The following is a 24,039-nucleotide window of genomic DNA, read 5'->3' as shown; positions in this document are numbered from 1 at the left end:
TTGGTCAGCAATATGATAAGATTAGATATGAACAGTTCATTTTCCAAATCCCTCTATAATAAATCTAGTTTTTAATGCATTGTCGTGCGCCCTGACGTCATCAGCTCGCGCCGCTGACAACACCGGAGCGAGCTCGGATTGGTAAATTAGCGGTTTTTTGTTTGTTTACCGGAAGAACGTTCAGGTTCTTCTATGATTTTAAATGAGCTGTCAGCAAACTTTACTCCAAACAAACTGGTCCGGTCCGACCGGTTCTACCGAAGGTCTAGTACTGGAGACAACGTGAACACTGAGGTCAGACAGAACGCCGCAGCCGGAGAAACATCCCGATCGGAACTTTACCTGCTCAGGTAGGAAACCTTTGTGGACCAACTGAAGCTGGGCTGTGTCTGAAAGTTCACCTGGTTGAACTAGAACCCTCCAGATATCATTCATTACGTCATCTTTAGTTTGGTTCTCTCCGTCCTCGCGCCAAAATTATGAGAGGGACAGAATGTGTCACCTGTTCCTTCTGAAGAGACCAGAACGGGTTTGACAGACCCGGAACCCCCTGGATTCTAGATCAGGTTTTTGTTGTACCTGGTTCCGGTTCTGAAGAAAACACAACTTTCTGTTTTGGTTCTCTCCGTCCTCGCGCCAAAGTTATGAGAGGGACAGAATGTGTCACCTGTTCCTTCTGAAGAGACCAGAACGGGTCTGACAGACCCGGAACCCCCTGGATTCTGGATCAGGTCTTTGTTGTACCTGGTTCTGGTTCTGAAGAAAACACAACTTTCTGTTTTGGTTCTGGAGAGTCAGACCTCTGGAACTTCTGGAGAACTTCCTACCAGGTCAGGCGTTCTGAACCAGGTCAGGCGTTCTGGACTGGGTCAGGAATTCTGGACCGGGTCAGGCATCCTGGACCGGGTCAGGCGTTCTGGACCTGATCACGTGTTCTTAACCAGGTCAGGCATCCTGGACCGGGTCAGGCGTTCTGGACCGGATCAGAAGTTCTGTTGTAGCTGATCTCTGAGGTCTTTCCTCCTGCAGCTCCACACAGAATGAGCAGTGATGAGGAGGTGCAGGCTGGCCGGACTCTTCCTCCTGGGGGGCTGCGTGATGGTCTACCTCGTGTTTGTGAAGCATCACTACTCCACCCACAGTCCCCACTCACACAGACCCCCTCCCCACCCTCAGCCCCGGGCACACAGAACCAAACCGGATGGGTCCAGCTCTGCTGACGGAGACAGCTTTCAGTACGGCGTCATGTTTGACGCGGGGAGCACCGGGACCCGCGTCCACGTCTTCAGGTTTCAGCTGGGTAACAAAGGTATGGAGGACATCTTCAGACACTTTCAAATGTAAACAACATCTGATGATGTCAGACTAAAACAAACATTCAGAAATAAACAGAAGTGAATGGATCCTGTCACTTTTATGTGTACGTCAGATTAGAAGCCTCAGATGTTGATGTGAAACGTTAATTACTGTGTGTGTGCGTGCGTGCGTGTGTGTGTGAGCAGCTTTCAGCCCATAAGTCCTACTGCTGGTGGTTTAGATGGACAGATTCATTAGAACCATTCAGAGCTTTTTGGTTTATTGGGCTTAGAGAAGTTTCCTGCCGAGCTCGGCCAAATGCCTTCATTATGGTATTTAGGCTCTAATCGGACTGCTGGGCTGAGTGCTGTTTTGGCGTCTTTGGCTAATGGGCTGATGGCAGCACCTGTTAGACCCACGAGGAGGAATAGGTCCAGGGTCACAGCACGGCAGAGTCCACTCGGGTTTTCCCACACCATGGTCTCTGGCTCATTAAAGGTGTGGAACACTGAAAACCCATTTCATATTTCTGATTCTAATGGGTCACTCTGAGTGTTTCATGCAGGCTGAACATGAAAATAGTCTCCTACACCTATCTTCTGCATTAGCTCATTAGAAGTCAAGTCACTTTATTTAATGCACTTTCACACACCCGACAGACACTGTTAGATCCCCTTCTGGAGTCTAGGAGGTTCTGAGAGGGATGTCCAATATTTAGACTTTTTCTGAAGATGTTAGATGACTAGGACCCTGCTAACTGTTGTGCTTACTGGTTTTACATGGCAAGCTGATGGTATAAGTAGTATTTATTGTGTCACCGGGATAACTATACCGCAACCAAATATTTACACAATGTCCATTCTGGACTTATCTTTCTTCTAAATAACTTAAACTAGATAAATTGCATTTCTTGCAGAAATGCTGTTTGAATGCTGGATAGCTTAAACTGTTAGCTGAATCAGCTTAAAAGCTGAACTGAAGCTGAAAGTATGCAAAACTGTCAAAAAGAGCTGAATGTGTTGAAAGATGTAGAAGCAAAAATCACTAACAAGCAAATAAAGCACAAAAAGTAAGTGAAGAATGGAGAAAAATAATCCTAAAAAGCAAAAAAATGAAATCTGTGAACATTGTAAAAAATCTGGACAGCTAAAGTTTCTAAACACCTGTTATTTCAGTTGGACAAGTGTAACAGTTTAATCTTTACATTTGGCTGAACTCTGAACTTAGCAGCTCATGCTAAATTTGTTAACTAATTGCTGAAGTTGTTGAATAGCTGAAGTGAAGCTGAAACTAAGCTAAACTGGCAAATGAGCTGAGTGAAAGCAAAAAGCACGAACAAGCAAATAAAGCACACAAAGTAAGTGAAGAATCAAGAATACTAATCCTAAACAGCATAAAACTGAAATCTGTGAACATTGTTTAAAAAGCTGGACAGCTAAATTCTCTAAACACCTGTTATTTCAGTAGAACTAGTTTAACAGTTTAATTTTTACGTTTAGCTGAACTGTGAAATTAGCAGCATATGCTGAATTCAGAAACTGATGATTCCTGAAGAGATGAAGTGAAGCTGAAACTAAGCTAAGCTGCCAAAATGAGCTTAATGTATTTAAAGATTTAGAATAAAAAATCACCAACAAGTGTAATAAAGCACAGAATATAGGTGAAGAATGGACAAAAAATGCTAAACAGCAGAAAACTTTAATCTTTGAACATTGATTAAAAGCTCGAAATTTGAAATGTTAAACAGCTGGCATTTGAATGAGAATAGTTTAATGGGTACATTTTTACAATGGCTGAACTGTGAATTTAGAAACATTTGCTGATATCTGAAACTGATAGACTAACATGTGTTCAGACTTAATTTGGGATGGATGAATGGCTTGATGAATGAAATGACGGATGGATTGTTGGATGGATGTTAGATGGTTTGATGATGAATGGATGGATGGATGGATGGATAGAAGATGTATGGATTTATATGTGGTTGGATGGATTCCTTTGGCTAAGCCGATCAATTTGATGTATCACATGTGTGGGTGTGTAAGTCCTTTTAGCCAGAAGATGATTGACCTCTCTCAACCAATCAGGAAGCTGGGAGGGAGCGGGGCACTTTCCCACCTTCTGACGGTCAATCAAATTTAACTTGTTTCTAGTTTTAAGTACAGATAGTTCAAAAAGATCAAAAACAGGTTATTGCCTTAATATTCAGCTTTTTATATTCATTCCTGTGAGACTTGGTTAAGAAGAAGAAGAAAATATCATTTCTATAGCACCTCTCACGATAAAAATCACGAGGCACTTTAGCGCTTAAAGTGATTTGTAGTTCCTTGTGTTGCCATGGTAACAGATGACAGAAGTCTGCTTTAATAAAGCCATGTACAATGTCACATGACTCTTTTAAACTTTGAATAACATTTCTATATTAAAGTATGTTGATACAGTTGTGTCTAAAATGTTGTTAAATGTTGTTGCTAAGCACATTGCCATGGTAACGCAGAACACAATATCAAGTTAATACAAGACTCCTGGGACCAAGCAGGTTGAATTGATGTATCATATGAGTGGGTGCATATTTCCTTTTAGGTAGAAGACAATTGAAAACTCTCAGCCAATGAGAGAGCAGCGAAGGAGAAGGGGGAGGTTCCTGCCTTCTGACTAATGTTAAAATGTCAGTTATGCTGCTAGTTTTAAGTGTATAGAGCTCAGAAAGATAAGAAACAGCAGTATGTTATAGGCTCAATATTAGGCTTTTCACATTCATTTCAGTGAGACTTGTTTGGGGATATTCTTATGCACTTGTGTTACCATGGTAACCGATAACGCAATTCAAATTGAATACAAGATTCCTGAGACCAAGCTGGTCGATTTGATGTATCATATGTGTGGGTGCTCTAGCCTGCTTGGACAGAAAATGGTTGAACACTCTCAACCAATCAGAGAGCAGCACTGTTTTCCCGCCTTTTCCCTAGGCTGTAGGAGGCCTGCAGCTGTACTCCAGTTAATGAGAGAAGCCTTTAAATCTGTCCTTCAGAAGTGAAATTGGACCTGTCAAACTTCTCATCACCATTCGAAAAGTACTGCACCGATTTGAAAAATTCAAAATGTGTGAGCAGCAGAAGGCTTTGATGGTCATCTTTGTGAAGTGTAGAGAAAGAACCGTAACACTTAAGGACAAAATGAAACCCATTCTGAAAAGCTGACAAAAATTCCTACTTTTTGAGGTATAATTTGTTTCCAGAAAATGTGAAGGTCAAAAGTTAGAGTGTGGAATTTTCAGTTTAGAGTGGTGAGAGACATTTTTTTAAATTTAAATATTCTCAAAGAAATGAACCGTACGACCACAATGTTTGGAGGACATTCATTATTTATAGCTCAAAACGAAGGTATCCGTTATCTGCAAGCCAGCATGCGTCTTATTTCAATGTGACTTACGGTTTTCTCAGGACATTGCCAGAAATGGAGCAAAGGAGGGTCATTGCTCCTATCTCTGCCCATTATAATTTTTGTGATTTTTTTCTGAAAATCTCAAGCCGTACCTCAACTTCTACCTGTGATTTTAGAAAAACTGTAATAGATATCAAAAAGATTTTTTTTAACCAGTAATAGCTGAAAGTCTTGTGAGTTTGGTGAAACTTGATTCCCATTCATTTCAATAGGACCAAAAATCGCTGAAAAAGCTGAATATCTCAAAAAGTATAAAATATTTTAATACCAAAAGTCATTGCCGGCATAAGCTGAACGAGCTGAACGTTTTGATACCAAAATTGTGTAAATAGTTGAAGAATTGTGGAAGTAGTTGAATGCCAAAAACGTACGGAAGCAGAATAATAAACCGACTATAATAAAGATAAACAGGATCACTATAGTTTGAATGTTTTACAGCAGAGCCCAGGGACCCAGACCCCACCAGGCAGCCACCGGGATTGGTCAGGCAGACGCCAAAAATCTTAAACTCTCTGACCCGGGAGCCACGACCCAGGCAGACCAAAGCACCGCACTCCACACCAGGTGTGGCAGGGAGAGGGGAGACGAAGATCTATATCATCAAAAGAAGTCCCAGGAGAAGGGAGGAGTCAAAGGCCCCACCTGACATGTACAGTCATACACAAACACAGTCACACACTCCCTCCCTCATGCTCACACATACACATAAAACCAAAGACTTACAAAAATGCACGCCGAACACCCACTCATGCTCCCCATACACGCCCTATTAAGTCTGATCCCAGTACTGCTGCACATGGCAGCCGCAGCGCCACTACCCGCATATAAACCGTGTCGCGGACACCCCCATGTTGAAATGACGCTATGCGTTACGGGGCTCCCAGGGGCAGATAAGAGTTGGTCTGTCTCCGAGAATAATTATGAATTTAACAATGATTACTGCCTGATGACATTTTCCCATATCTGCAAAGCTCACTGGAAGGACACAAACCGAGGACAATATTTTCCTGATATAGGGTTTATTACTCAAGTAAGGGTAGTCTAATGAGCTTTGAAAGAAAAGCGTCTGGACTTCTTTGAGTTGCTTCAAGCAACTCAAAGAAGTCCAGACGCTTTTCTTTCAAAGCTCATTAGACTACAATGACCTGGATGACTGAGAACCTTCACAGACATCAAGTAAGGGTAAAAAAAAGTATCTGATTAGAAGGCTACTTGAGTACTGAGTTTCATCTGATCTAATATTGTTAAAATGATGACATCAAACAGACAAAACATAAGGAGTTATGGCAAATATTGGTATTTTAAAGACTAAACGGGAAAAATGTAAACAAATAAAGTCTGTGAAGGTTCTCAGTAAACAAATAAACAACATAATTACAAAATAACACATTTTAGGCAAATTTTAGACACAGAGGACTAGGGACGAGCCGCATACTCGTCTTATACTGCATGCTCTGCACTGGAACTGCTCACCCTTTAGCTTTCTTTATAATCAAAATATAATCTGTGTATTTTAATTGTGCTGTCACGTTTCCTTTAATGTCCTCGCTATTCTTATATATACAATACTTTATTTGAGAGGCCGGTTTTCTAATGCACATATGAACTAGGATAAAGCCTCCCAGCTTATTTCAATATGATCGACCTGGATCAATTCAGATGTTGGTCAGTCTACATGCAACCTCAGAGTGTTTCTTAATTCATGGACTCATCCATCTTGACTCAAGATAGGGAAGGCTGTTGTTGGTTTAGCGTCCAGCAAACAGCAGAGAATGTCTAAGCTAGTAGAAGCTAACTGTTAGCATTAGCAACTCCACCACACAGCAGAACTCCTCCAGGCTTGTGTTATTTGTGGAGATAAATCATCAACCTTGCAGAGCAAACAGTGGTAGAGTCATGTTGCTGTTAGCCAACCAGAGGAGAGATGTCCAGATATCAGGAAGATACTTTCTCCTCCAGCGGAATTCTCCATGCTGAAACTGAAGCTTCTGCCCCCCACCCATGACTTACAAGACATTTAATTTTTTTCTAGACACCACTGTAAACAAAGTGATTAAATTAGTGTTCCACACCTTTTGTGATGATATTGATCACCTTTATCATACTGAGACTTTTTTCCCACAGAACCTCCTAAACTGGACCACGAGACATTCAGAGCCATCAAACCTGGACTGTCGGCATATGCTGACGACCCACAAAAGGTAATGAGTGGCGTGCAACAACTACTATTTTTATTGTTATAAAAAGGAGCTTTTAAACTGAAATTTGGAGAGACACCCTTTGAAGAGGCTGTCAAGAAACAGGGCATCTTATGATGTCCTGGATGTAATCTGATATACAATTTTCATCCTGACGCCGGGGACACACCGGCCGCGGAAGCGCCGCGAAGCGCCGCGAAAATGGGGCCGCCTTCATTCGGCGCCCTTGTTGAGCTATTCTATAGACCACATGGGCCGCCGAAGCGCCGCGAATCGCCTCGCGCCGGCGCCCCAGCCCGCGCCGTGCAGCGATCATTTCGGCGTCGGCTCTATTTTTTTCGCGAGCCGCGGGTGAATTGCGTCAATTCTGGCAGGAAGTCAAACCTAGACATAAGAGGCAGGCCGGTAAAGTTAACAAAATAAAGCATTTCAAAATAAAATTCCGCAATAGTCAAATGTGTTCGTAATCAGACACTGCAGAAAAACCACACGAACACACACACACACATCGAACTTGTGTGCGTGTGTGACCACGTGAAGGGGGGTGTGGTTTTGGGTGTCTTTTCACGGAGCAAACATGACAGAGAGGCAGAAAGTCTGAGGCAAGCAGTTAAGATGGATGACTTTAAATTAATTATGGAAGTTGAGAAACACAAGGAGCTGTACGACCCTCGAAAAACATGTTTATTTACGTACCCATTTCGGAAGAAACTGCTAGGATACAGCTGCAGAATTGGAGCGGGTTCCAAGAGATTCAACTGGCAGAAACAACTCATACCATAGGTTCACACACACACACAGACACACACACACACACACGCGCGCGCGCACACACGTAGAGGAAAATAGCTGAGAAAAGGCAGAGAGGAAATTGAGGACACCAAGTGTTTTAAAAGAAAAACTACAGCTGAGCCGAGGCGCGCCTCGACTGGGGCGCGTCTGATCTGAACTGAGGAGCGGCGAGCAGCGGCCGAATTTCGTGAGCGATTCGCTTCTCGGCGCTTCGCGGCGCTTCCGCGGCCGGTGTGTCCCCGGCCTGATGCTTTTGTTGGCATTTCTGGGCCTTCAGAACCAACATTTACGGGAAGAAACTGAAAAAAATCACAGCAATAGTTTCAAAGGTCCACAGAAACAGAGACATGTTGTCTCTACATGTTTGTTTGTCTCCAGTGTTCTGCAGGACTCGTGGAGCTCCTGGATATGGCTAAGTCAAGTGTTCCACCCTCCATGTGGATAAAAACTCCTGTCATTCTGAAAGCCACGGCTGGCCTGAGGCTGCTGCCTGGACAGAAGGCCGACCAGCTGCTGGACAGAGTGAGACACACACACCTGTCCACCTGCAGCTTTCCTTTTTGTTCTAATAAATACAGCTTTAACAGTGATCGGAAAGCACCCCTCCACCCCCACTACAGCTCTAACAGCGATTGGAGGACACCCTCCACCCCAAACCACTGTAACAGCGATCAGAGGACGCCCATCCCTCACACCGCTCTAATAGCGATCGGAGGACCCCAACTCCCAATAGCGCTCCAACAGCGATTGGAGTACACCCCCCACCCCCAATACCACTCTTAACAGTGGTCGAAGGACCCTCGGAGGACCCCCACCCCCAATACCGCTCTAACAGCGATTGGAGTACATCCCCCACCTCCAATATCGCTCTAACAGCGATCGGAAGACCCCCACCCCCAATACCGCTCTAACAGCGATTGGAGTACATCCCCCACCCCCAAAACCACTCTTAACAGCGATCGGAGGACCCCCACCCCCAATACCGCTCTTAACAGTGACTGGAGAACCACACACACACACACACACACACACACACCGCTCTAACAGCGATCAGAGGACCATCGGTCCTAAAATTGTACCTGGTTGTTTTTGTTGTTGTTTGCATTTTTATTTTTTATTTTAATTTTTATTTTTTTGTTTGTGTTGAATTTGATGTGGATGTTGTCCAGGTGAGGACGCTGTTCCACAAGTCTCCATTCTTGTCCAGAGATGACAGCGTCTCCATCATGGACGGAACAGATGAAGGTATTGTCCAGTGATTCATTCAGTATCACTGATGGAGCGTGTTAGCCTAGAAATCTAGACAGATAGGAGCCAAAGCAAAATGATTTAGTTCTGCAGGTTGGTCTAGCCCAGGTGTGCCCAACCAGTCGATCGCGATCGACCATTCGATCTCAGGATGGTTTTAGGTAGATCACAGATGCAGCTTCAGGAATAGGCTGCCAGGAGGCTGAGATGGGCCGTTCCACTTGTTTGACCAGCAGATAAAAATATCAACTAAGATCCAAATTATTAATAACTTTATTTATGACTAAGAAAAACGAACTCAACAAAACATGTGAAATTTTTGACCCAAAGATAAACACATATAATAATCACAAGCATTAATGCGTCTCCATATGCAGCCGCGGCGCTTTGCGTGTTTTTGGTTGGTCAACAAAAAACTCTTATACACCCACACACCCTGTCTGACAAATCATCAGGATATATATATAACTGATCTACCACGGCTTGTTCACGCACATTTCATCAAATATTTCATTCGTAAAATAAACATCAATAGGGGATTTTAATAAGTAACAGATTAAATGTTGCGTGTAGAGTTTTTCAGTTTTGGTCATGTTAATTGTGTTGATGTCCCTGATGAACTTCAATATAACCTCTCCTCTGTCGGATTGTGGAGCTATCGGTCAGTCGGTTGCTCCCACAACGTGTGTGTGTGTGTGTGTGTGGGGGGGGGGTAGAGCCGAGTGAGTTAGTGTTGATTGGCGTTATTTTACCTTTGTCGTGTCGTGCGGTTTCTCCTGACAGTTTATGAAGAACAAAAATGGGACGAATAGTATTTTTTTCATGAGCCAAACGTCACGATATTCACAACTAAGGTCAAAATGGACAACATATAATGATAGATCCTACAGTGGTAATAATGTTTTAATATAAAAATATAACCAATATAATCCAATATAAAAAAACAACTTTACATGATGCCCTTGAACTCATCAGCTAGTCTATCACATTTTTGTTGTCCATCACGGTCCGTGCACTGGGGCGTGTCTAATTTAAGTGTCGTAGGTGATTTATTAGGAGTGAGTGAAGAGAGCGGTAACATGGTGGCAGCGAAAAAACGAAAACATATCATTTTCATTCGGAGTGAGAGAATGTTTTTTTTTTGTTTATTCAAATGAAAAGCCAGTATGTTTGATCTGCATACCAAAGAAAGGTAATTAGGAGTGACACTTCAAGACTCTGCACAAACGGTACGAGTTACGAGCATCTAACCAGCAGTGAGTTCTGAAAGGTTCTCATATCCTGGCCAGAACCACCATTACAGACAAACTGGGTTCTAATGTTATGGCCCCTATAATCTATACAGGGTCTCAAACTGCTATCTCTATTCCATAAAGAAAAAACCTGCTTCAGCAGGAGAGATGGTCTTGCAAATTACACCTGCTTGGAGAGGTGGTCTTGCCAAATGGGCAAGCTAACTTGATTTTTTTAATGCACCTATTACTAAGTGCACATTTATGAGTGACTGCAGGTCATGTGTTAAAAGTATTAAAAGCTTAGCTAAAAAAGAAAATTGGATTTCCGCGTCTGGATTTGTAAGGAAATCTGGCAAAAAGTATGAAAGTTTTGTCTGAGCTTCATACTGGGAAGTCCCGTCCAAAAGCTACTGTAAGCAATCCATAGCTCTGGGTTTTCTGCGTTAGCATTACGGAAGACAATAATGCTTCTGAAACCTCTGCTGGCCTGGTCAGATTTTTTTTTCTCTGGATTACAAAGAGGAGAACAAATATATATCCCCCCCCACCCCCCTCTACCGTCCACTCCTTTGTTCCCTCCTCTCCATGGTTGATGTCAAGTTGTTGATATTGTAGCCTCAAGGGCAACATGCCGATTATCACTTGTAAGTCGCTTTGGACAAAGCGTCTGCTAAATAATAATAATAATAATAATAATAATACATTTTATTTCAAAGCGCCTTTCAGGACACCCAAGGTCACTTTACACAAAACACGTAATAAAATACAATAAAACAATAATAAAACCCAAAGAAGAAAAAACAGAGAGAAACATTTCAATAAAATCAGAGGTTGTAGGCAGATTTAAACATATGTGTTTTGAGTTTTGATTGGAAAAGGGTAAAACTGTCGATGTTCCTGATGTCTGGGGGAAGTGAGTTCCAGAGTCGAGGAGCAGAGCGGCTGAAAGCTCTGCTCCCCATGGTAGCGAGACGGGCAGAAGGAACCGCAAGATGGATGGAAGAAGAAGATCTGAGTGAACGGGACGGGGTGTGAATACTTATAAGGTCTGAGATATATGGAGGAGAGAGGTTGTGGATTGCTTTGAAGGTATGGAGGAGAATTTTGAAGATGGGCCTGAATTTAACTGGGAGCCAGTGGAGCTGCTGGAGAACCGGCGTGATGTGGTGAAAGGAAGGGGTTCTGGTGATAATACGGGCTGCTGAATTCTGGACCAGTTGCAGTTTATGAAGGAGTTTGTTGGGGAGACCATAAAGAAGTGAATTGCAATAGTCGAGACGGGAGGTGACGAGGCTGTGGACGAGAATGGCGGCAGTGTGAGGGGTCAGTGAGGGACGAAGACGGTTTATGGAACGTAGATGGAAGTATGCTGACCGAATTAAGTTATTAATGTGAGCCTGAAAAGAAAGGGAGCTGTCGAGAATGACACCCAGACTCTTGACATGAGGTGAGGGGGAGACTGTGGCACTGTCAATAGTTAAAGAAAAGCTGTCAGATGTTGAGAGGGTGGAGTTAGTGCCAACTAGAAGAAGTTCAGTTTTATTGCCGTTGAGTTTGAGGAAATTAGAGGTGAACCATGATTTGATTTCAGAGAGGCAGAGTGTAAGGGAGGATGGTGGGAGAGTTGAGTTGGGCTTACTGGAAATGTAGAGCTGGGTGTCATCTGCAAAGCAGTGAAACTGGATATTGAATTTGCGGAAGATTTTGCCGATAGGGAGGAGATATACTATGAAGAGGAGGGGCCCCAGGACAGAGCCCTGGGGCACACCTGACTTGACTGGGGAGGGTTCTGAGGTAAAGGATTTTAACTGGATGAACTGAGTGCGGCCAGTAAGGTAAGATTGAAACCAGCGGAGGGGGGTGTGAGTGATGCCTAAGGAATAGAGTCTATTAAGGAGGATGGGATGAGAAATGGTGTCAAAGGCCGCACTCAGATCGAGGAGAATAAGAATAGAGATTAAACCAGAATCAGCAGCAATGAGTAGGTCGTTAGTGATCTTGATGAGAGCTGTTTCTGTGCTGTGGTGGGGACGGAAGCCAGACTGAAACTGTTCATAAAGGTTATTGCGGGTGAGATGTGAATGGAGCTGAGATGCAACAGTTTTCTCAAGGACTTTGGAAATGAAGGGAAGATGGGAAATGGGACGGAGGTTATTGAAATCATTGGGATCTAAACCAGGTTTTTTTAGAATAGGGCTGACTGAAGCGGATTTGAATAGGGATGGGACCGTACCAGAGGATAGTGAGGAATGAATAATGGCTGTTATAAAAGGGAGCAGAGAAGAAAGGCAGGATTTAACTAAAACAGTTGGAATAGGGTCCAGTTGACAGGTGGAAGGTTTGGATTTGGTGATGTAATCTAATATTTCTGAGGGATGGGGAAGTTCAAAGGAGGAGAACGGAATGGTGGGTTCAAATAAATCAGGAGAGGGAGGGGAGGAATGAGGTAAAGAGAGATGGATTCTATTGACCTTCTCATTAAAAAACTGAAGGAGAGAGTTACAGGTTTCTGAAGAGTAAAGATGGATGGGTAAGGAGTCGGGAGGCTGAAAAATGCTGTTCATGATGGAAAATAATGTTTTAGTGTTGCTGGAGTTGGACGAGATGAGACCGGAGTAATACTGAGATTTGGCATGGGAGATGGAGTCCTTGTAGAGAGAAATCTGAGCAGAATATGTCTTTATGGATGGTGAGACCGGTTTTCTTGTAGAGTCTTTCAAGCCTCCGGTTGGTAGCTTTCAAGGAGCGAAGGGCAGGGGTGAACCATGGAGCAGACCGAGTAAAATATACAGAGCGGGATTTGATGGGAGCAAATGAATTAAGGATAGAAACCAGACCGTTATTGTACTGAATGACAAGATCATCGGGAGTAGAGGACAAATTAGGGGTCAAGGTGGCAAAACTGGAGGACAGGGAGGCTAGATCAATGTCCTTAATATTACGAAAAGAAATGATACGTGGTGACTTGATGATGGAGAGACGGAGGGGAACAGAAAAGGAGATGAGGAAGTGGTCCGTGAAAGGGAGCGGGTCAGCTGTACAGTTGGAGGGGGTCAGGCCGGAGCAGCAGATTAAATCCAGGGTGTGACCTTTAATGTGAGTGGGAAAATTGGCATATTGATGAAAACTGAGGCTGTCCAAAGATGAGGAGAAGTCTTTGCTGAGGGGGAGGGCCATATTGTCCATATGAATATTAAAATCACCAAGTAAAATTACATTTGGGGAAAGGGCGGACAGATGGGATAAAAGAGCAGAGAGTTCATTTAAAAACTCAGGGCTGAACTTGGGGGGACGATAAACAGTGACAATTATTGTGGGGGTCGGGCCGGAGAGTTGACAGGCGAGGCATTCCAGAGTGGTGAGAGGAGGAAGGTTTACGGGAAGGACCTTCCAAGTCTCGCGATACAGTATCGCGAGACCACCGCCGCGGCCCGACCCACGGGGTTTGGAGAGGTAAACAAATCCGGGAGGAGTACAGTCATTGAGTTGTGAGAAATCGCTGGGTTGTTGCCATGTTTCGTTCAGACAAAGAAAGTCTAGCTTATGGTCACTGATGGTATCTTGGAGGAGATGTCCTTTACCAGAGAGGGAGCGAATGTTGAGAAGACCAAAATTAGCAGTGCGGAAGTCCCTGGCGACAGGAGCATTAGTCCGACTAGCCAGCCGGGCTAACACGCTGGAGTCGGCAGCTCGGCAGGTATTCCTGGGTAGCCGCCGGCTAGTCGTGGACCAGAAGGAGGATATTCCTTTGGAGCCGTCGAGATGGAGGTTCCGCCGGGACCCCCGATGGATATACCGACGGCGAGGCTGGAAGGTGATGTCGGGGAAGAGGCACAGAGCTGGTGGTGGAGATCCGGAGTAGCGAAAGCGGAGGTTGAAGAGCTCCGCCGCCGAGTACTGGAGAAGGCCATCCACGGACAGAAGAATGAGCGACAGGATCATCCAGGCCAGTGCGAGGCACACAGAAATCCTGCTGGACCACATTATGGAGTGGAGCAGGGAGGTGGTGATGTGCAACCAGAACGCAAGCTGAGCAGGTAGGTGAAAATGAGTTTTCACCGACACAGGGATGTGACCAGGGTGAAAAAGAAGAAAAAAAAATACAAAAAGTTTGTTTGCCAGCGAGCAGCGGCAGCGAGACGCGCCAGCGTTCACTCAACCGGAACCGGAAGTAAATACATAAACATATATATATATATATATATATATATATATATATATATATATATATATATATGTAGACTAAAAATAAATATATATAGACTAAAAGGGAGGAAAATAAAAACTGTTATGTGTTAAAGTTATTAATTATTATGATTAAAATGGCCCAAATTGCTTTGATATGTACAATCAATTCCAAAACTATCAATAAAGTGACATTAAGACAGATATGGTGTGGTGATACAAACAGTTCTGTTGTAGGATATAACTCAGACCTGCTCTCCTCATTCTCACAGACATTTTCCTAAAAAGCTGTGTGTGTGTGTGTGTGTGGGGGGGGGGGGGGGGGGGTTACACGTCATAGTTTCTCAATTTCTCTGTTGTGTATTCTCTCCATCGTGATAATAACGATGCACCGAGCAAAAGGGAGCGGGTGCTCATGGTATAACCATCCCTGTGTCACTGAAGGAAATTCACATGAGCCACAGAGCTGCGTGTGTAAACGGGACGGTAGTTGAAACTCCCGTTGACTGTATTTGCCAAATGCAGGAAAAGCCAAAGTGTCTGACGGCTGCAGAACCAGAGATGGCAGGTTGACGCCTGCACCATCTCTAGTAGAAGCGTGAGCCTGCAGCAGCAGCAGATGTAAATCGGCGGTCTCCAGCTCTGCAACTGTACCTTTGCCTTCGGCGAATCGGCCCGGCCCATAATGGTTTATGATTTGTCAGTCCTCGTGCACATGTGCAGATTATCGTTCTCTTTTCTTACTCCCGGAAGAACGGTTCAGAGTGCAAATGGTTTCTTTGTTGCTAACCTGTAGGGAATATCTTCAAGAAAGTTCTACAGAAAGTAGCAACAGGTCCTGAGAAATGTCGCTAGGTGCATTTTGGAAGAAAAGTCGTTGAGGGGGGTCAAAAAACCGTTAGGAACAGTGACAAAGTCGCTGAGTTGGCAACACTGCTGCTCAGTACCTCTCAGTGGGAGCAACTCCATAGTGGGAGAAAGTACAACCCCTTTCAAGGAAACTGGTTCCAGAGCCAGAGCCATGCGTTGAGGTGAGTCCAACTATATCTAGCCGGAACCTCTCAAACACCAGCTCTGGCTCTTTCCCCATCAGAGAAGTGACATTCCATTTACCAAGAGCTAGTTTTATAGCTGAGGATCAGACCGCCAAGGTCCCTGCCTTCGACTACCACCCAACAAACAAAACTCCTGACCCCTTTGGCCCCTCCCACGAGTGGTCAGCTCATGGTAAGGGGGACCCACGCCTCCTCTTCGGGCTATGCCCGACTAGGCTCCGCCAGGCCAATTCTAGGCCTGGTTCCAGAGGAGGGCCCCGGTGACCCGCGTCCAGGTGAGGGAACACTGTTTCCATTTATCTTGTTCTTCATAGGGGTCTTTGGGCTGCTCTTTGTCTGATCCCTCACCTTGGACCTATTTGCCGTGGGTGACCCTACCAGAGACAAAAAGCCTCAGACAACTTATAGGCCTTTTCCCAAACTGACATGGAATGGGAAGGATCAGGTCGCTAATTTTTCTGTTCCGATTGTAAAACCGGTCCAGACAACCTACCCATACCCCGCCAATCACAGACCCTAGGAGGTGCTCAAGGGCTTGATTTTTCCACTCTGGCACCGCATCAGAAGGCGGTGGTCACTAACTTAGGGGTAAAACTGGACGCAGAGCTCAGATTTGATGCTCAAGTGAACAGAATCGTGAGATCTTGCTTTTTTCATCTACGCCGCATAGCGAAAATTAAGCCTTTTCTGTCACATAGTCATTTGGAAACTAATCCATGCCTTTGTTACCTGCAGGCTGGATTATTGCAACTCGCTATATGTGGGGCTTAGGCGAGCTCCAATAGCACGCCTCCAGGTGGTTCAGAACTCGGCTGCTCGGTTGTTAACATCTACCAGGCGGTCTGAACATATTACACCAGTCCTACGTGCCTTGCATTGGCTCCCTGTCTTTTATCACATTAGGTTTAAGGTCATCCTGTTTGTTAAACTCAGGGGCACCTAAATATCTTGCTGAAATCATCCACCAACATGTCCCGGTGCGTTCCCTTAGGTCAGCTGACCAGAGACTACTAACTGGGCCTAGGTACAGCCTGAAGTCTCGTGGGAGTCGTGCCTTTTCAGTACTTGGACCAAGTCACTGGAATGAGCTGCCAGCTGATGTAAAGCAGGCCAAATAATTGGAAACCTTTAAAAGCAGACTAAAAACACATCTGTTCTCGCTGGCGTTTGGACATTGAAGTTGGGGGAAGTAGGCCGGATATGGATTGCGAACTTGCACTCAGGATTTTGTATTGTATTTTAAATGGGTTTCTTATTGTATTTTAAACGGATTTCTTATAGTATTTTACATGGATTTCTTATTGTATTTCTAATGGATTGCTCATTGTATTTTAAATGGTTATATGTATGTCCTATTGTGGTGCTTTTTATTGGTGTACAGGGCTTTGTTTGTCCATTTTGGCCATGTGAAAGCGCATTATAAATAAAGTTGATTTGATTTGATTTGAATCACAGGACTTTTTTGGCTCCCTTCTGTTGTAGATCCAGAAATTTCTGGAACGGTATGGTTAGGGTGGAGCGTCTCTGCTTGCAACAAGCAAAACAAACAGAGTTCCATTGTTGTTTGTATTTTCGTTAGCTGTACATAAATGTATAAAAATGCCAACAAGTTTTGGTCACCTTCAGGGTTCCATACATTTCTCATTGTCAACGTGAGAGTCCATAGAAGGAGCTAGACAGATCGGTAGTTTTTTTTTCTCATGGATGGCAGCTGAAGGATCAGAGGGATCAAAGCAGACGTTGGCGCAGTATCGGGCCAAACTGAAGGAATTAAAGCCCAATATAGTTAATAGTTAAGGACAGAAACAGCCGGAGCAAATCATGTTTTTGGTTGGGAGAAATACATGGAGTTGTTACAACCCGCAGGATGCTATTTACAGGTGCTGGCCAGTAAATTAGAATATCATCAAAAGGTTGAAAATATTTCAGTAATTCCATTCAAAACGTGAAACTTGTACATTATATTCATGCAATGCACACAGACCAATGTATTTCCAATGTTCATTACATTTAAATTTGATATTCATAAGTGACAACTAATGAAAACTCCAAATTTGGTATCTCAAAAAATTAGAATATTCTGAAAAGGCTGAATATAGAAGACACCTGCTGCCACTCTAATCAGCTGATTTACTCAAAACACCTGCAAAGGCCTTTAAAAGGTCCCTCAGTCTTGTTTTGAAGGCACCACAATCATGGGGAAGACTTCTGACTTAACAGCTGTCCAAAAGACAATCATTGACACCTTGCACAAGGAGGGCAAGACACAAAAGGTGATTGCTAAAGAAGCTGGCTGTTCGCAGAGCTCTGTGTCCAAGCACATTAACAGACAGGCGAAGGGACGGAAAAAATGTGGTAGAAAAAAGTGTACAAGCTCTAGGGATAACCGCACCCTGCAGAGAATTGTGACGACAAACCCATTCAAAAATGTGGGGGAGATCCACAAAGAGTGGACTGCAGCTGGAGTCAGCGCTTCAAGAACCACCACGAGGAGACTCATGAAAGACATGGGATTCAGGTGTCGCATTCCGTGTGTCAAGCCACTCTTGAACAAGAAACAGCGCAAGAAGCGTCTCGCCTGGGCCAAGGACAAAAAGGACTGGACTGATGCTGAGTGGTCCAAAGTTATGTTTTCTGATGAAAGCAAGTTCTGCATTTCCTTTGGAAATCAAGGACCCAGAGTCTGGAGGAAGAGCGGAGAAGCACAGAATCCACGTTGCATGAGGTCCAGTGTAAAGTTTCCACCGTCAGTGATGGTGTGGGGTGCCATGTCATCTGCCGGTGTTGGCCCACTCTGTTTCCTGAGGTCCAGGGTCAATGCAGCCGTCTACCAGGAAGTTTTAGAGCACTTCATGCTTCCTGCTGCTGACCAACTTTATGGGGATGCAGACTTCACCTTTCAACAGGACTTGGCACCTGCACACAGTGCCAAAACCACCAGCACCTGGTTCAAGGACCATGGTATCCCTGTCCTTGATTGGCCAGCAAACTCGCCTGACCTTAACCCCATAGAAAATCTATGGGGTATTGTGAAGCGGAGGATGCAATACGCTAGACCCAACAATGCAGAGGAGCTGAAGACGACTATCAGAGCAACCTGGGCTCCCATAACACCTGAGCAGTGCCACAGACTGATCGAGTCCATGCCACGCCGCATTACTGCAGTTATTGAGGCAAAAGGAGCCCCGACTAAGTATTGAGTGCTATACATGCACATTCTTTTCATGTTCATTCTTTTCAGTTGGCCAACATTAGAGAAACAAACATTTTTTCATTGGCCTTTAGAATATTCTAATTTTCTGAGATACCAGATTTGATGTTTTCATTGGTTGTCACCTATAAATATCAAAATTAAACGTAATAAACATCGGAAATACATTGGTCTGTGTGCATTGCATGAATATAATGTACAAGTTTCACGTTTTGAATGGAATTACTGAAATATTTTCAACCTTTTGATGATATTCTAATTTACTGGCCAGCACCTGTATAGCCAAGGCAGTAGGTCAGGCCTCTGGACTTAGCGACTACACTCTGGATTCACATGTGGAAACTGTGGTATGCCTTTTGTTTTAGTCTTTAGCTCTTTAGACTCTTTATTGCTGCACTGAAATACTGAATAGCTGCGCAACTTAAAAAATCATCCATGACAGTTCGTTTAACCCTGCCTGTCGACGTGATGGTCCAAACTATGATCGAAACGCTCACCTGAAATTTCCAGGAGGTGATGTCTTCGCTGTAAGCTTTAGTTAGGAGATTCATAAACACATTCGACGCCATTTGTCAGTCTACGTACCCTTACGGTAGTCCCCGTCTAGCTCAGGAGGTGTAAAGGTCCAGCTTGACCTAATGGAGCCGAAGCTTGTAGAAACAGCCGCGGCAGCCGATCAGCAGTCTTGAGGTACTCCCGGGTCACAACAGTTTTGTTGGCATCTAGCGAGACCCAAACCTGGATCGTGATGGTTCAGCTTTTATTCTGAAAGGAACCGTTGCAGCAGTTGGAACAGCAACAGATTTTATCCAGCTTGTCATTGGTTCTTTTGGCTGAAGAGGAAAGTTACGGATTGGCCACTCCGACAACTTCTCTAGAACGCTTTGAACTGGCGTTAAAGATGACGTGGGCATAGTTTTATACTTCGGATGTTTTGGTTTATGGTCGAATGAAAAGATGACAGATTTACCAAGCACCACCAAAACCACGCCTCCGTCAGGTCTGGCAGATTCTGATTGGATCAGTAAAGCAATGTGTCATGTCTTTTAACGCTACGTGTGATCAGTCCTAGTGGGAACATTTAAAGTCATATTACTTATTATACTCTATAGAATTATAATAACGTCATTAATATTTTGATTTCACAGATTGGTCACATCTTGTTATTGACTAACACTTAGTTTGATTAGCTTTATTAAAAAAGAGTTCTTTGATTTATTAAAAGGAGAGTCCTTTCTTCAATCTTCTCTTGAGCTGGAAAGAAAGCAGTTTATAGCAAATGCATGACCTTGAGGCAATATCTCATGCAGACTAGTTCTGTGTCAGAGGAGAGGGGGAAAATGACTTTTGGTGGAAAACAGTCATTTCATTCTGTTACATGATTCATGGCAAAATTGCTTAAAAAACTGAAATTGCTTTATCTTTTCATAGATGGATAAGTGTAGCTACACTGAATTTCTACAGTATTCACGCAGAGCCTGGCCAGTGTCGTTGGTGTTGGAGGGAGGGGCGGATGTGTGCGGGAGGCCGAGCAAGTTGGGAGCAGCTTTGTGACTCCAGCAGGTGGAATCTCCCCATCAGCCTGGAGCTTATTCGTGTTAAAAAGGCGGGGGGGGGGGGGCAGGCAACACGTTCCCACTGGTGTTACGTGCAGAGGATCTGTCTGAAAGAATAAGAAATTCTGCATGTGCCATCCACTGTTCTGGCTTTACTTCTTTGGACAACTCTGGAGCTTTTTGGCAGCCGGTGTCTAGTTACAAATGCCAGCGTTAGCTCACCAGAGACACGTCAACCACGCAGGCTCACAGACTGTTCACGGTGACTACATCTCTGACTGGAGAAAAACTAACAAGATTGAGACATTAAACAGTTTTTGAACTTTTGGCCATAGAACTCTCCCCTTAGATCTGGAGCATGTCTGCGATTCCTGCGCTCCATAGTTAGCATCAAGGATGACCACGAATGGCCCCACGGCCTACCGCTGCAGCAGCGCAGTGACACTCGAAGGCAAAAAAAAAAAACATTTTTTCCGTGCCTACGTCATGCCCCAGACCCTGGATTTCTGTCTTGGTTGTCATGGTTACCTGTGACATACAGCTGATAAGCAGGGTTATTTATGTGCACAATATTCATAACGTGGTTTGCGTTGTCCATTTGTGGTGGTGGGTGTGTCGGAGATGGGACATTTCTAGGACAGGTGTGATTTTTAACTGTATGTGAGTAGAGTTTTACAAAGGAGGCCCCTGGCCTGGTGGTTGTGATGGTTGTTCAGGTGAGCTCCAGCGAAACAGACCCAGTAGCTCTGCTCTCTGAGAACATTCAGGCCTTCAGACATTCTTCAGGTTACAGGTTCAGTCTGTAACACTTACTGCCATCTAGTGGTCAGGATGGAGACACACACTCATGAGGTCACCTCACATGAGATGATACTTGAAGATGGAGGATATCACAGCTTGTTTATGGTTGTGTCCCTTTGATGAAGAATGTTTGTTTTTAAAGAATTAAGAGATTCTTCTTCCTGAAGGAAGGAAGCAGCTGTTTGCAGCTGCATGAGACAAACGCAGGATTTCCTTTTTCAGGTCACCTCAAAGACGACATTAGTGTCTGCTTTCAGCTGCATGCATTAGAGCCTTTTAGCTGTGACCTTTGACCCCGTAGGCACGCAGAAGTGGATGATTAAGAGCTTGAGAGAAACTGTATCATAGAAGCCTCTAAGAAGACAAAACCTGTGAGTGCAGATCCTCTGGCTTTTAGAGCTGGAGGTAAACAGACACAATAAGTCTCTCCATCCAGGCGGGCAGAGGGTAATGGGAGCCAGGGATAAGCACAGAGGCGAAGACTGACCAGGAATGGTTGGGGCCATTAATGGCCCCAGCAGAGATCATTAGAGGCATTTCTAATGAGCCGATTCGACCCACAGAGGAGGAAACGGGTCGGATAATCAGGACCCCCCCCCCCCCCCCCCCCAAAAGATTAAAAGGAACATTATCCCACTGGGACGTAATTGCTTGTATGAACTACTTTAAAAGGATTGGATTAAATTCAGACGGGCTTCGTGTTTGTATTGGTCAAACAGAACCGACAGAACCCAAGCGGGTCAAACTGAACTTACAGCAGATTACTAAACAGAACCACAGACGGACTGCTCAGGTTCTGGTTCTGAAAAGGTTCCTCTCTTTCCCCCCAGGTATTTCTGCTTGGATCACCATCAACTTCCTCACAGGTAAGAACCAGAACCCCAGATCAGACAGCTGGAAATTGGTCAGAACCATGGTTCTGGTTCCACACCAGGTGGTCCTGGATCAGAACCAGTCACTTACTGCAGCGCTTCATGTTCCCTCTCATTCCAGGCGGTCTCCATAGCCACGGCTCCACCACGGTGGGCATGCTGGATTTGGGAGGGGGGTCGACACAGATCACCTTCAGTCCACGAGATGAGGTAAGGAGGAGCTGTCTGCATGCATGGATCAGAAATGGGTGGCGACTGAGTCCAAAAACACCAAAGGGGCGTGGCCTAAACCCAGGCAAGCTGGTAGAGAGAAGAGGGACTGAGGAGGGCAGACCTGGTACCAGAACCAGAACCCCCCTCATGCCATCACCTTATGTTCTCCTGCTTGTTCTGGAACAGAAAACCATCCAGGACTCACCTGTGGACTCCATCCGGTCCTTCCAGATGTTCAGTAACACACACACCGTCTACACTCACAGGTATACACACACACACAGTCCTGTTGTGACTGAGAAGCATTCAGACTAATTGGTGTGTGTTCTGTGCTGATCACCATGGGCATCAATGACCCACCGACCCTCCTGCAGCTACCTGGGTCTCGGTCTCATGTCTGCTCGACTCGCCATCCTAGGAGGTCCCAGCTCTCCGGCTGTCCCCGGTACGTACCTGACCCAACTTGTGGTTCTGGCTCCTCAGCTGGACTTTCATCCCTCCGGGATTCAGATAAATAAGTCATTATCTAATCTTTTAATAACTCAGAAGATTAATGCGGCTGCTGCCAGCTGTTGCTGAGATTTAACTGCTGGAGGGCTCTTCCTGAGTGTTTCTGTGTGTGTGTGTGTGTGTGTGCGTGCGTGTGTGTGTGTGTGTGTGTGTGTGTGTGTGGTATGTGTATGTGGGTGCGTGTGTGTGTGTTTTCAGTAGGCAGCAGCACAGAGCTGCTCAGCACATGTCTCCCAGCAGAGTTTTCCGGAACTTGGGAGCACGCTGACATCATCTACACGGTGAAAGGACAGGAGGCAGGTACAGGGACCTGATTGGCTGGATGGCCCACAGATTACCCATCATGCAGCTGGAGCCTGAGGAACCTTGTGTTTGTGTGTCAGGTGGACCGGCCTACGAAGCGTGCCGGTCCATAGTGGAGAAGGTTTTGTTCAGGAAGGTGATGAAGGCGTCTGAGGCAGCTGACGTGGACTTTTATGCTTTCTCCTACTACTACGACCGCGCTGTCGACCTCGGGGTCATCGGTAAGGTCACAGTGGTGCTGCTGCACACAGCTGGCTCTCAGAACGCTAGTGGGGTTGCTCTGAGGCGATGTTCTGAAGGAACCAACTCATCTGTTTCTGTGTCCAGATGAGAAGAGAGGAGGAACCATCAGAGTGTCCGACTATGTTCAGGCTGCTCAAACAGGTGAGTCAGAACCTGTTCCACGTCAGACCTGCACCTGTGCACCTGATCATGGAGGCCCATGTTTGCTGGTTCTTGTTTTCTGCAGTGTGCAGCCGTGTGATCCGGGGCCCCCTGCAGAGCCCCTTCCTCTGCCTGGACCTAGTCTACATCTCAGTTCTGCTCCAGGAGCTTGGCCTCCCCCCACACAAACAGCTCAAGGTGAGTCTGGACCAGGTTCTGATCCATCACTGGCTTGATGACTCTGTTCTGATCCTGATCTGTCTGTCACAGCTGGCGAGGACCATCAACCAGGTGGAGACCAGCTGGGCTCTAGGAGCCACGTTTCATTACATGGAGACCCTGAAGAGACCCTGAGTCACGGCTTCTGCAGATTATTCTTAAGTTCTGCACAAGATCTTGGTGTGTCCAGATCAGAAGACAGGGTCTGGATAAGGTCTGGAGGAATTGGTTTTGTGCTCTGTGACCAATATCATATGAACTCCACCGTATGACCTTTGACCCCATCTATAAATATGTATTTGTTAGGTGTCAGGGTCCAGCTTCCGGTTCTGTTTGGGGAACAGGACCTTTAGTCCCACCGATGTTCTTCAAGAACGTCTGTCAACATGTTTGATATGAATGTTTGTTTCTGCTCTTGTGAGATGTGATCAGATAAAATCATCAGGTGTGTGTGTGTGCGTGCGTGTGTGTGTGCGTGCGTGCGTGTGTTCAGTGAAGACTACAGGAACATAGAACC

General features: G+C 45.0%; 1 protein-coding gene across 3 annotated transcripts; it reads left to right on the top strand.

Moving 5' to 3' along the window:
* The first annotated feature begins 132 nt into the window (after positions 1-132).
* Positions 133-23,837, top strand: entpd6 (ectonucleoside triphosphate diphosphohydrolase 6). 3 transcript variants are annotated; one of them, XM_054735126.2, is made up of 14 exons: positions 133-350; positions 1,030-1,309; positions 6,865-6,941; positions 8,109-8,252; positions 8,900-8,975; positions 21,852-21,887; positions 22,015-22,103; positions 22,293-22,372; positions 22,481-22,551; positions 22,818-22,916; positions 23,000-23,140; positions 23,247-23,303; positions 23,389-23,501; positions 23,574-23,837. In XM_054735126.2, exons 2-14 carry the CDS (start codon positions 1,051-1,053, stop codon positions 23,655-23,657), a joined length of 1,326 nt encoding a protein of 441 aa, XP_054591101.1. In that variant the 5' UTR covers positions 133-350; positions 1,030-1,050; the 3' UTR covers positions 23,658-23,837. The 3 variants fall into 3 exon arrangements, with proteins under 3 accessions (XP_054591101.1, XP_054591099.1, XP_054591100.1); XM_054735124.2 differs by having other exon boundaries at positions 22,815-22,916; XM_054735125.2 differs by lacking the exon at positions 133-350 and adding an exon at positions 812-944 and having other exon boundaries at positions 22,815-22,916.
* The last annotated feature ends 202 nt before the right edge of the window (positions 23,838-24,039 follow it).

Source organism: Nothobranchius furzeri, chromosome 12 (assembly GCF_043380555.1).
Source record: "Nothobranchius furzeri strain GRZ-AD chromosome 12, NfurGRZ-RIMD1, whole genome shotgun sequence".
Taxonomy (NCBI): domain Eukaryota; kingdom Metazoa; phylum Chordata; class Actinopteri; order Cyprinodontiformes; family Nothobranchiidae; genus Nothobranchius; species Nothobranchius furzeri.
This window is presented reverse-complemented; position numbering and strand designations above follow the sequence as displayed.